This window comes from Cystoisospora suis, assembly GCF_002600585.1.
Source record: "Cystoisospora suis strain Wien I chromosome Unknown contig_1011, whole genome shotgun sequence".
NCBI classification, from domain to species: Eukaryota; Apicomplexa; class Conoidasida; order Eucoccidiorida; family Sarcocystidae; genus Cystoisospora; species Cystoisospora suis.
Genome location: NW_027153812.1, coordinates 1,880 through 15,474, shown reverse-complemented (window position 1 = coordinate 15,474; position 13,595 = coordinate 1,880). Strand labels below are relative to the sequence as shown.

The 13,595-nt window shown below is 54.9% G+C and overlaps 2 protein-coding genes across 2 annotated transcripts; one reads left to right on the top strand and one right to left on the bottom strand.

The window, feature by feature from the left end:
* Positions 1-6,984, top strand: CSUI_002371 (serine-rich adhesin platelets domain-containing). The gene is made up of 5 exons (XM_068062573.1): positions 1-361; positions 1,246-1,382; positions 1,802-1,890; positions 3,265-4,558; positions 5,279-6,984. Exons 1-5 carry the CDS (start codon positions 171-173, stop codon positions 6,334-6,336), a joined length of 2,769 nt encoding a protein of 922 aa, XP_067925452.1. The 5' UTR covers positions 1-170; the 3' UTR covers positions 6,337-6,984.
* A 328-nt stretch (positions 6,985-7,312) lies between these two features.
* Positions 7,313-8,399, bottom strand: CSUI_002370 (secreted ookinete; the record flags this gene model as incomplete). Its single annotated transcript, XM_068062572.1, has 7 exons — positions 7,313-7,579; positions 7,636-7,670; positions 7,729-7,800; positions 7,912-7,966; positions 8,022-8,080; positions 8,139-8,219; positions 8,273-8,399. Coding segments are annotated over 7 exons (696 nt in total), but the record flags the coding sequence as incomplete, so codon positions are not given.
* Positions 8,400-13,595: the final 5,196 nt, after the last annotated feature.

The window sequence follows — 13,595 nt, the reverse complement described above, 5'->3', positions numbered from 1 at the left end:
GACATCGGAGAGGTAGGAGTGGCGGCGGAACGGAAGAAGGAGGTCCGCTAGGGAGTCCTGTCAGACGAGCAGGAAGCCAAAGTCCGACTGCGGAGAAACGGCGTGGAAGTGACGGAAGTCCGGCAAAGAACTCTCCCATCAAAATAACATCGCGCGCGCTGTCACGACGGATGTCAGCCGTTTCGGACATTTCAGCGATTTCCGGACTGTCAGAGCACCGACTGCCCACTCAGCTGAAGCTGGATCTACTTGACGAGAAGAAGAAAAAGCGAGCTGAAGAAAAGAAGGCCTCAGGCCGTAAGAATCGAGACAACCAAGGTGCGGAACAGAAAGGCCCAGATAAATCAGCGTTGGAAGCAAGGTAAGAACTGAGTATATGTGATCTACACACTCACAGTGTTTCGGTGTTTTGATCTTTTCTTCCTAGCTTCTTGGAACGGCTGACATGCTGATGAATGTACCTGCCTGTAGCCGTGGTTCACACGTGCTCATGCGGCTATGTTTTTCAAGGGTGGATGAAACCGACGTGTGCATGGCTACGCATGTTTGTGTCTGCGTGCTTGTACTTTTTCCGCGGTTCATTGCTCGGGAGTCGGATCAACAGTGTACCAGTAACGGGGAGTGTAGAGCACACTCGGAGGGACCAGGCCGAGCAGAGACCACGTTGCCAGCGTCGAGACCCACTGTAGCGGCTGATCGCCACCGTTTTAGCCCTGGATCGGGTTTCGCGAGGAAATAACTGTCCGAGGGTGGAGAGTCACCACCATCTCAGTAGGCTGGTCGGAGCATGTGTTTTTAGCCATTGCCTCTCGTGCCCTTTCCAGCGCTGCCGACGGAAGCCGAGTCAGTGCGTCCTCCGGTGTGCTGAGAAGCTACAGGAGGGACCTTTGAAGGTACTCGCTACCGATGCAGCCGCTCCTCCTTGCTGCGGCTTTCGCCTAGCAAGACACTGTGCAGGAAAGAAGTCACCAGTTGACTCCAAGCTGTGGTCTTTATTTTTTGCAACTCCACGGTCTGCTTTGGCGCAGGCTTTTCCGCCGTGATTCGTTGCTTAGTTTCCTCTTTCCGTCTTTTCCGATGGACGCCTGAATTAAGGACGCGGTGCGTGCGGATACCTAGGGACGTACAGGTTCGAATGTAGAGGCGGGTGTAAAGCTCTCGGAGCATTTTCTCACTAATCTTCGTGGTGTGTGCGGGAGGCAAGAATAAGGAGATCTGTATGTCCTGCTTGTCAATTGCGCGCAGGGGACGATCGGCTCGAATAGACAATGCGGCGCCCCGCCGCCCTGCTTCACTCTTGGATCCTAACAAGATCCAGAATAAATACCGAGGCAGGCGCACCTCCGGTGTGTGGTTCCAGTACACCGACGCAAAGCGGCAAGGTGAGCAAAGACAGTAGGGCTCCATAGTCACTGAGTGTCCGAAAGGTCACATGCAGGTATGGCGATGTTGAGCTAGTACATGTATATATCTTGTGTCGTATCGAAAACGATTGTATATGAGAGTATATTGACAGGGCTGCACATATCCATGTGCCGATCCCGGCGGTGCCCATGCACTACACACCGGCGAAAACCCCACGTGTGAAGGGGAGTGTTAGCAAATGGCAGAATACGTGCGTTTCTGCTCTCTGTCAGAATCCGTATTTAAGACCGCAGCCGGTGCATGGAACGACGCATGCATGCAGACATGGATTAGTGTGCGTGTATCATGGGTTCAACGGCCCCCTGTCCGGTAGTGCAGTAAGATAGTCCGCAGTTTGATCACAGCTGTCTCGTGCGATTGCCGCTGTCCTGCGCAGGTTTCAGTAATGCGCGGAAAGATGCGGAAAAGGGCGCAACTTTCCTGCTGCTTGACGACTCCCACGGGCCGCACGGTGCGTCTGCACAAGTGAGTTGCTCGCGCCCTGCGAGCGGCGAGATTTGTGTCTGAGGCGCTTTCCTTGGGCCAAGCTTCTCACCGCTGAGTCCTTGCATTCTTCTGCACTTTGGCAGTATTCGCGCAGGCCTGTCTGTATTGATGTTTGTCACCAAGGTACCTGCACTCTGACGAGTGTTACGAGAAGGAGCTTCACCAGTGAAATCGCCGTACATGCTTGGAATCAAAGCGGTGTGTCAGGTTCCTAGAACTAGTAGGCGGGGCGTTGTGTTGGATTACTTCCGCCCAATCTTCGCTCACATGTCTTGTCCGCAGCATCCTAGTGCGGCTTGTACAACCGATAGCAGACTCTAAAGGAAAGCAGGGGACCGGCTGCGTCACACTACATAGAGTCGAGATATTCTGATATGAGCGTTTTGTGACGTGAGCTGTCCGTTCTTCCTTGGCATGGCGTCTCAGGACCAGCGCGGTTGGTCAGAAGAGACAGGCACACTATCAACTTGTACAGCTAGTCTAGACGCGCTCTCTGGAGTGTGTTGTTTGTCCACGTGTTTCTACTGTGATGGCTTTCTCAAATCACCTCAAACTTCCGACGATAGAGGCTTTCCTTTGCGCCGCTACATACGAAGAGTGGCTGCTTTTTGCTGCGGCTTCGGGATAGATTAGTTGAGGTATTTGACAGGACTTCTATTTCTCACATTCGTACTCCTGGGGCACGTACGAATTTACTTCTTATTTTCGCCACGCATGAAAAGATGTTGTCTAAGGAAACTCAACAATACTCCTTGAAATCGAGTAGGGAGTTGTACTATTGTAGACGCCGTGGGTGATAGGATCGAATACAAGCACAAGCAGGCCACTGTAGACTTCGGTCCGAGAGCGCGGGTGGTGTAACTCATTCGGCGTGGACCCGTTTCTACGGGCGGAAGGGTGACGCGGACTGATGGTGGGACAGGCCGTCGCTAAGCGAGAGAGAAGGCTGTTTCCTCTCGGCCTCTAGGTTTCGGTACTTGTCATACGCGCGTGCCCGAGTAATTGGACCGCGGCGACCGAGCCAGTTCAAGAGCTTCTGCGTGCAGTCGGCCATTCTATGGTGGCCGCCGTAGGGTTAGAGAGAGGAGCGAAGATTGGCAAAGGGGAAAAGAGGGACAGCCTTCCGTGCAATTTTGCCTAGCCCCGGCTGTGGCATATATGTAGCTTCTCATTCAATCTCGGTAGTGCGGCGAGCACGGTAAGTCGTGAGTCGTGCGGTTGGGGTCTGCAAGAGAGCTCCTATATCCACCTGTCAGAACAGCGTGACTATCAGCGTCCATATATATATGTATGTATCTGTCTGTACTGCGTTAAAAGCTCGCGAGCAGAATTGTGCTTCTTTGCCTTTCACAGACAAATCCTTGGCACCCTACTACGTCTACAATGCACTCTCACAAATCGCCGAGAAGGGTTCTGACTCATACCAAGATGGGGAGCGACGCCAGAAGACCCGGCAGCGGCGGGCTTCCTCAACGAGGCCCCACAATCGTTGACCACCGTCGCGTTGTGAGCAACAATCTGAAAGTTGTGGATCCTTTGGAGTTTAAAGCCCCGCCAAAGACAAAGAAGCTTGCTGATACTGATTGGGCAAAGTATGGCCGTCCTGCGCCGCGCATAGCCAGGGAACAGCGCGAGCAACTCAAGCCTTTGCCGACTGCGGACGAAGAGAGAGATGTATTTGATCGGGCCATTGACAAGATTTACAACATCGTGGTCGGTGGTCCTCCCGAGGAGGCCAAGACTCCGGCAAAAGAAGAGGGAGGTCAGCAGGCAGACGCCAAAGAACCAAGCGACGGCAAGGGAACTTTATCTCCCACGGGCGCTGAGAGCCGGGGGAACGACCGAAAGTCAAGCGCCGAGCAAATGGACGAAAGCGCAGATCAACACAATACGGAGTTGCCCGTTATCGCAGTTACCGCTGCATCGCCACACACAACCCTTGTATCGCCGGAGCCCCGCACGCCGGCAGCCGGTCCTCGAAGTCCGAAGGCCGTTCAAGAACACGGCTTACTTGTGGCGGCAGGAAACACCGCGTTCGGTACGTTAGGGAGGCCTCCTGTTTCTCGAAGAACTCCCCGCAGCGGGCGCAATACTCCTGCTGCATCTCCCAATGCTCGAGGTCCTCCTCCTCCGCCTCCCGCAAGCCTGAGTACTTCTGCTACGGCAGAGTGTGCGCCTCAGAAGTTCCCCACACGGGAGGCAATCAAACGGAAAATGTCAACGAAACCCCTGGATTTGTCAAAAGTTCCGAATAAGCACAAGAACGCTCCAGTGCCTACACTGAGCCCAGAGGAGGTCCGGGATCTCAGCTCGGACAGTGAGGATGAATCATCCCCACCTCTTCCCCCACCCCTCACCGGTAGGGATGTTTCGCCGGGTCCTCCGGTGACTGCGCATCAGAGCGGTTTCCCTGATACAGCGGGCGGTAAAAATCTAGTCGTCCCGGGAAGGAAAGTAGACGGAACGGAGACTGCTCGTGGTTCGCTAGACCACCAAGGGCAACTGACAGTGCGGTCGGAGCAAGCAATGCTACAAAATTTGAAGGAAGGAGTGGAGCGTGGAGACGATGCATTCGCTGTTGTCGGTCGGCCGACGCACGCCAAAGTGTTGGAGAAGGCGAAAAGAGAAGGGAGACATATCGACGATCGTAAGTCTTAAAGGCGTTACCGCGTACGTTACCACGCAGTCAAAGGCTGGTACTGCTGAAAATGTTAAGAAGCTGCAGGCGGGCACAGATGAAGCTGTGAAAGAGTGCGGCTTCCGCAACGTGATCGAGGACGCTGCTCACTGTGGTGTGTCGCACTGGTGCCAGAAGATAGCAAAGCAGCCTGTTGGAAGCAGAGAGGCTACCCACGTAGAGTGTCGTCTGCACTATCCGAGCAGTGTCGCCGTGGAACGCGCTTTGGTTGATGACCTATACTATTCTCTTTGGAAACGAAGAAAGAACTTCAGCCTGAAGCAGCAGCGTCAAACGGTAGACTGGTAGCTGTCACTCTGAAAAATGAACATTCCACGCTATCCACACCAAGGAGTCGGTTCGCAGTCGTCCCGGGTTTGCAGAAGTCAGTATACGGGATGCCAGCTGCGGTTCTTCGGTTCCTGAAACCTTTCTTGAGCCGGTTTGCTGTTGCTCCGAGTGGGAATGAGTATTACTCTGGAGACTGTCGGTCGACTTGGGCAGTGAGTGGCTCATCGAAATGCAGACTCAGCCTGTCCGAGGTACATCTTTTTGTACGCTCTTTTTCTTTGGTTCCCCGTGAGGCTCAAGCTCGTAATCTGCTTGCCCGAGTTCTTTCACAGATTGATGCGCGGAACCTCGTGGCTTCGAGCGACATGTGAGTCGACTTCTGGTGTGTGTGTCCTGCAGTTGTAGCTGTCCGACGCATTCAGACGATGTGGAGAAAAAGAAAGTCGCGCATGCAGGCTGCTGCTACAGCTGCAGCTAGACGGAGGGACGCTGCCAGCATGGCTACTGGAAATGTACCAGCATCTCCAGTGAAACCAGGGTGTGCCTCACCAAAAGCCACCGAGCTTCCAGCAAGCTCTCGAGCCGCAGATGTCGCAGGCCTAAACAAAGGTATTGATGAAATGGAGCAAGCTCAGACACGGAAGGAGGTGCTTTCTCGGGTGGAAGCAATGCTGAAGAATATCAGTGAGAAAACAGAGACGAGCGAAAGCAATCTTGTGTGCATCCCACGAGAAACCTACGAATCCCTGCTGCAGGAGATAGCAAAAGAAAATGCTGTCTTCTGCCTCCCGCCCCTTTACGACCTGCCGGGCTACCCTGGAGTGCGGGGTAACTTTGACGGACTTTGGCACATTTGGCTAACTCAAAGAGCCCACGAGCTACGAATGGCGTCGGCGCCGAATGATGCGGAGGCAGGCCTGGAGCCAGGCCCGAAAATCAAAGACTCCAGCGAGGCTCAGAACGATGCCGAAAGACCCGCAGTTGCGCCGCCTCAAACACCCCACACGACGGCCCGGGCGGTGTGCGCGTCTGGTCTTGGCCCATCAGCATATCATGTGTGTCTACGGAACCCAAAGCCCAGCAGTGCGCGACGTAGTACCGGTCCGAGATCGGAACAGGAGGGTCAATCAGGCTACGCGGCTTTGGATTATGATGTCGTGGGGATGACGAACCCTGAGCCTGCCGGTAACGACCAAGTCTCGTGTGACAACGGTGGCTTGGCCGCACGTCCTATTACAGGTGGGTCAGTGGCGGGGCTTGAGGGACCCGCCCTGGATACCGGGCCGATCACTACTGGTAACACACGTACGGTCCAACCATCTGTGCGCGAACGTAAAATCACGGGGGTCGACCGAAGCTTGAGAGACCTAGCCATGTTCGGCTCCGAACCGCACAGGTCATTCGACGTCTTCTGGGAGCGGATGAAAGACAACGGGCTTTCCGGCTGGCATTACTGATCCTCATTCCTTGCAGGGACCGGCATAACGTCATGCAATCGGACACGCCTTCGCCGTCCCTAGGGCCAGTTTTCTTCCTTCCATGTGGGTGATACACTATTTGGTACGGAACAGTGTACGCGTCTGACCGGCGTCCTGTCTGGTGTACGAACAACCACATGCGTCGACCCTTCAGTGCTCTCTGTGTTCTGAAGGGCGGCCAGTAACAGGTACACGCGATGCTTAAGAGAACAGTCGCCGGTGTCGCAGTCTCCAGGCAAAGTTCGTCAAGCAAACGGTTTGCACTTCCCAGCTGGCACGTCCCACGAAGGGTGAAAGGCAGCTAAGCGAAGCTTTTGCGTGACGAGGCGACAGCTCAGCCCAGTCTGCGGAAGTGAACATAAGTTCAAACAAAGCGGGAGAGTCCATGTAACTGTAATGCAGCTACATATTGCAAACCAGCTGGCTGCAGCCATTTGAGGAGTTGGTCTTGTGTGCGGGATTCTGGGGCCTGTGGTAGAGGAGGTATATACTTCAGCTACTCTTTGACCTCTTCAAACTGAGGTATAATAAAAGTGTAGCTGCAAATTTTCCTGACGGTGTGGTGCCCCTTGGGACGGACAGCGACGTGTCTTGTCAGTGCCGATACTGGCATTGCGCGCGCATGGCGGCACTTCGCCACACTGCCGATCTGAACCCTTGTTGGGCAGGCCGCGTATACTTCGGTTAGGTGAAGGACCAGTACAACTTTCAACTGTCTCAGGCTGTGGGCACCTTGGCACAACGGGAGTAGCGGCCAGCACTGCGTCCAGCTAGCGCTGCACACGGAACATTGCACTCCTGGCACCAGCACACTGAGGGATGATCATCAACAAAGCCCTGTGGTTGATGGGCACGACCGTAGCGAGCGGCCCAGGAATGTTCACTCCGAGTGGTATCACTGGCACGCTGCGTAGTGGACAAGGACCATCAGCATCCACCTAGCGCTTTAGGCCACTGGAGTCTGAGCAATAACATTGTTGTTAGCTCTGGATATCGCGTCAAGCTCATGCGGCGACGCCGGCTGCGTTGTTGTGAGGTCTTCCTCCGATGGCAGTCTCAGGATCGGGTAGGATGCTTCGGTCGGGAGTGCGGGCGCCTGCGGTGCACCCGAGATAACACTGCCGCTCGGCAGTGTGACACTACCGGTTGCCGGCTGGGGGACGCCAAGAGCTGTGGGGGCCGCCGGGGTCGGAGGGAAGTTGACATCTGTCAAATCCATCATCTGTACGAGTAATAGTATACAAGTATGCTTGTCCAGGTACTCCGACTGCAGCCTACCGCTCGGAACACCGGGACAGAGACGTCCTCGGTAACTGCTTCTCAACAATGATCGCACTCCGGTTCTTGTGGATGCTACCAACGTCTCAGTACCTTCCAGAACTTGCTCGGAATTTGGACACTTTTTCTTGCAGTCCTGTCCGAGAGATGGCACTGAGGTTGCGCCCTGGAAAAAAGGACTTGTCAACTTACCAGACGCGTTTGGTCCTCGCCCGGTGTCGCTAGAGGTATACCCATGCAGTGAAGTCCGAGCTCGTGCGGTCAAGAACTACTCACGGAGAGTTTTGATTCGCATCACACAGCAGACCTCACAGGGGATGTTGGCACACTCCTAAACGTATACGGGAATGCAGGCCGGTTCGCACAACTGCAGTGCTAGAGCTTACTTTGGCTTCCGCAGCCGTCGCAGTGGAAGTGAGTGCGGCGCACTTCTCTTTCATAGCGGCTGAACATGCCTCCGGCTCTGCGTTGCGCTGTCTTGTCTCCCCACGAAAGCCACTAACCTAGACGGCTGAACGAGCAGGCGCACTCCGGAGGCGCCGGCTCATTCCCAGCGCGAGACTCATCAAGAAGACATGCAGTACCTGAGACGTCACGATTGGTGAAGGTCTGCGGCAGAAAATGAAGCCCGCCTTACCCTTGTGTACATCTACGATTGTTGCGTACGGTCCCGTGTTGAGGATAAGCTCCGTACTGGACCGAAGATTTAGCCCGTTCGCCGTTCCCATCACGGCGGCGACGGCCGTAGCAACGAAGATCTTCATCGTGGTTTCTCGGAGGAAGGGGCGTCGGCAGAGCAGCGGTCACTTGCGGGTCCGGCGCGACAAATATGAGAAGAAACGTACATGGAAAAGTGACACCCATCCCAAAGGAGCCCGTGTATATACACTGAGATCAGGCGTGGCTACATAGCACACAGACGCATTTAACAATTACCTTCAGTGCTTCCGTCGCCATCGCCAACCTTCGGTATCGGTTCAACTTGCCGCAGAGGCTCTTTCGTAACCAGCTAATAGCTCTTTGTGGCCAGCGTCACCCCCAGTGCCTGCTAACTGGCTGTTTCGGTGTGAGTGCAGGCGCAACAGCGCGCTTACTGTGCAAGGTGTCTCTAGCAGGACATCACTCAGGGAACTTCATGGCCGTCCTCGAGGCCAAGACACCTACGATCTCTTAGAGAGCAAGTACGGGTATGGCGGTCCATGCGAGGACAGCGCATCGACGACGGGTTCCATCTAGGGCCAGGTCGTGCCCACCGCGCCTCAGGTGGCTGGAATACCAGGCCTTCCGAGTGACGATAGGCTGCCCTGTCGAAGGTTCATTAGTGCAGTCTGCGCCCCTTGCCGTCGGGCGACGACAAGCCATGTTTAGGCGGTGCTCGTCAAGCGTCTACGCCTCAACAGGCCTGTTTACCAGTATCTCTTGCTGTCAACTTGCACTGCCTTCCGTACTTGTGCCCCCTCCTGTCCCTCCCCCTGGACCGCCTTGCCTATCGGTCAACCTCGGCCCATCTACACCTGGACCGCCCAGGTATCGGCCTTCTGACGTGCCTCACGAACTCGTACTGTAGCGAGGGGGCAAGACCGACGCTGCCGGTTCCGTACTTCCGTCTGGCAAACGTACTGCAGGGACACGCCATAAACGAGGCGCGTCCCCTGAACGCGACAAGGCAGTTTCTGCCTGAGGCCTACAGGCAAATTGCGGATTGGACTCCAGACTACCCGCTTGAGTGAGTGCTGTGCTCTGGTCGTGAGACTATGTGTTGCCAGTGCGTACACCGGGCAGCGAGTGCTATGCCCCGGTCATGAAGAAACGTAGGCGGCGCCCGCAACGCGCGCTACTACGGAATGCCCGCCTTACTGGGGCGTAAGTGTCATGCAGGCCCCGCTGTGACCTTGAGGGACGGGACAGTTGAAATAGTCGGACACTGAAACCCAGGAACACGCGCTCCACAAGTCTGCGTGTGGGGCGCGTGTTCCTCGGTTTGGAGCCGCCAGGGGTTTTCTGACACGTTCTGTATTCTGATGAGTGCTTGCGAAAAAAAAACGACTACGAGTAAAAGAGGACAGGAAGAAAAAAGCTCGCAGCCACACTTGGTGTAGGGTTCATTGTCCGAGTATTTCAACTGTCCAGTCCCGCGCGGTCACAGCGGGGCCCGCACGGCACTAGCCCCAGTAAGGCGGGCATTCCGTAGTACGGGCGCTGCCTACGTTGCTTCATGACCGAACATAGCACTCGCTGCGCGGTGTACGCAGTGGCAGCACATAGTCTCACGACCAGAGCCCAGCACTCACTGCAGCGGATACTGGTTGGCAACGCATAGTCACTACACAAGCACTGCACTTAGAGACTTGCCCTTACCCGCGCGAGCCCAACCGGCACGCTGCGTCCCCCACTTCTACAGGCAGCGGGAGACGGAAGAGTCGGTCCTGTCTGCGTATGCATTCTCCCTTGGTTCGGGAGCTGTTCACCACTCTTACTTCGACGGCGTCTTTTCGGGATTCGACTGGGTGTTGGTGGCCGGCATGTCAAACGCGAGGCGCTATGCCGGCTTGCAACGGGCTTCTGTGTGGTTTCCGCGGCACTCTGGGATGTGTTTCGAGAGCCTGCTGAATGCTGTACATTTTACAGTGGTCTCGTCTGCTCCTGGCAATTTCGGAAACTCTGGAACGGGTCCGCGTCAACTGTCCGCGGCTACTTCACGTACCCGAAGTTTATTGACGGTGACTTGGAGGGAAGACGCTGACACTGTTCAACAGCGGCTTTTGCGCGGCATCCAGGCCGCGCACCGCTTTGAAATTAGTCTAGATAGATAGAGGAAAAAGAGGTACCCAGGGATACCCAAATTATAGCCGTACTCGACACTTTAGGAAAAACCGGTATTCTAGCCCAAAATAGCGCAGAGCGGGGGCAAGCGCTGTCAAAGTTTTCAATTCTGCCTCATGCTCTGAAACAGTAAGGATGAAGGTGTTCTAAGGGTTTTACGTGAGTGTTGGTCTCGGCCCGATGTGAGAACAACCCACGCGAGTAGCGGGATGACTTGTGCCGTACCGTCGTGTGTACGCAAAACAGGTTGAAACGGATAAGAGCGGAGTGTAGAGGTAAAGGTAAGGGACCTGTAAAGGTCAAGGTTAGTTAGCCTTAAGAACCTGAAGTGTGTAGAGAGCCCCGAGCCCGACCCGGGTACAGAAGCCCAAGAGAGTGCCCTAGAGCAAAGTTGGCCTAACAACGAAAGCCTCCAGTGTGCTGGATGACCAACCTCCTACACAAGACAGGGTGACAAAGACCTCACCGTTCCAACGTGGAAGCCAGTTCAAGAGACAGAGTCGACTCGAAAGCAGAAGAGGAGAGAAGGAGGGAAGTGTGTGTATGTGCAGAAGAAGGAGACGGGGGAAAGCGGGGCTATATGCAGAGAGCAATCGAATTAAATCGATGGTAGAAGTGAGGAAATCCATTGGAGCCAAAGGCGAGCAACAGTTCCTCGGACGAGAGAGAGGACCAGTGTGTTAATGTGAAATGTGTCCTGGGCCGGAGTGCCCGAGTGAATGGAGAGTGATCCGATCAGGTCTCCACAAAGGGGGCCTAACAAGTGTGCGTGTGTGTGCACCTCGTTCGTCGAAGTGAATTAGGAGCAAACTGACGGCCCACTCGGCCCGAAGCGGGAACTTACGTAAGTTTCGTGTTCTTCGGCTCGGTGACCGCACCGTGTGCGTGGTCCCGTCCTGCTCGGTCCGTCGGTGTCTGCCTCACGGCCTGACTCCGACTCCGTGCATCTCCGTCTGTCCAAGGGTTCTCGGACCCGGACTTCTCCTGGGCTAGCACACTGAAGATCGTTGGCTTAGACTCAGCACCAGTTCCACAACAGCTAGCCTGGTGGATTCCACCCTTATTCAAGCAGCCTGGGAACGGTGGTACGGCCACGCCCCATATGGTAGGTAGGCTGTGTAGCGAGGTCTTTTCCCTCTAGACCAGCTGCCTCGGAGGTCACACTCCTAGAGTTGAGCTGGTCCAGATCGGAAACGTGACAAGCGCCATCTACCCCGCAACTCACGCATAGTGGAAGGGTATTTTAGCGAATCAGGCACTTCCGGAGGTAATTCGAAGTGAAATAGGTAACACTAACGATTTTAGGAATGATTATAACCCCCCATCAAGGCGGGAAGGCACTTTTCAGTAAGATCGCAAGCCCGGACTTTCCGAGCCGCAACAGCACCGCACTAAGCAGCACGGTGACGACCCAGCGCACTCGAGCAATAACCAGGACTCCTAGGGGAGCCTAATAGATTTAGTAAGGATAGGAAGACCTTTCCAGAGCCTAGAAGCTCGGTAACGTTACCAAAAAACGGAAAAACAGAGAACCGACCAGCCCAGGCCACAACTCACCTTATAGTCGGGACACGCCACGATGGACCATTTTGCAAGCCTGCCTCGACCGCCCACGGTAGCCTATTTTCAACGAAATGGCGATCGTAGACCGTACGAAGATAGGGCAGGCATCCACGACGTCCCGAAATCCAAGTTACGTAACGCCGCAGCGGAGGAGGGAGGAAATCTCGCAACCCCGCGGGAGAAGCAATCGATTTTAAGACCCAAGAGCTCTCTACCGGAAAAGCACCGAAGCCAAAGAGTAGAAATCAAGCCTAGGAGATCGGCGCACATCAAGCGCAAAAGTTCAGTTTGCGACGAGAAGGGCAGGGGGGTTCACCAGCACCCTCGAACTGCTAGGTCACGCGCACCTAGGCCCAACAATCGCAACCCGAGGCCCGCAAGGCCATACCGGAAGATCTACAGCCCCGGAGAAGGAGGACTCACGATACGAGACCGCTGAGGATCGCCAGCAGATCGCCGACGCATCACCTACACCAGAAACGAAGGGGAACGAGGCGCTGTACGAAGAAGCCAGGTGAATTGACGCCTTCCAGAAAAGGCTAAAAGAAGGAGCCGGCGCAAAAGAACCTGCGAGGGGTCATTTGAAAGTCTGAAAGTCCATTTGGGGTAAGAGAAAGTGCACGACCCCGTTAGCGTGATCTGAAGCAGGGGAGGGGGAATGCACGGCGGCCTTACGCGGCACTTAGGCTGCGTACCGCTTTGAAATTAGTCTGCTTGGATAGAGAGGAAGAAGAGGTATCTAGGGATACCCAAAAAATAGCCGTACTTGCGAATTTAGGAAAAGTGGTATTTTAGCCCAAAACAGCAGAGCCGGGGCAAGCGCTGTCTACCCCGCAACTCGCTTAGCGGAAGGGGATTTTAGCGGATCTCGACAACCAGGGCACTTCTGAAGGTAATTCGAAGTGAATAGACAACGCTAACGATTTTTTAGGAACTATTAGAGCCCCGCATCAGAGCGGGAAAGCATTTTTCTAAGTTCGCAACCCCCGAACTTTCTGAGCCACGGCCGCACCACGCTAGGCAGTACGGCGACGTCAAGACACACTCAAGTAATAAGTAAGGCTCCTAGGGAAGCCTAATAGGTTCAATAAGAATAGGAGGACCTACCCGCAGCCTCGAAGCTCGGTAATGTTCCAAAAAAGCGGAAAACCAGAAACCGGCCAATCTAGCCCGCAACGCAACCCATACTCGGGACAGGCCAAGATGGCCCACAGAACGGTAGCACGGAACTACGGTCCGACGATTCCAAAGAAACCTCAGTAGGGCTCCTGGAGGAGCCTAGTACAGTTAGTAGAGTCTCTAGATTAGTTTAAGCAACTAAAAAAAGCGCAGAAAGGCCCAGAGAAGGCCAGGAAACCCAGCGCTGGATTTCGCCCGCCTTAGAAGCAGTTTGCACCGGGCGCCGCAAGACAACGGGCGCGACGCACGGAAAACAGAAGGCAGCACGTGTAATGATTCTTGGTGTCCGGAGACTACGCGAAGTCGGCTTCGGCGTCCCGAAGGTGTCAGGATTTTGCAATCCTGCCGCGATCGCCACTAAATAGTGGCCTGTTTTTAGCAGAATGGCGATCGTA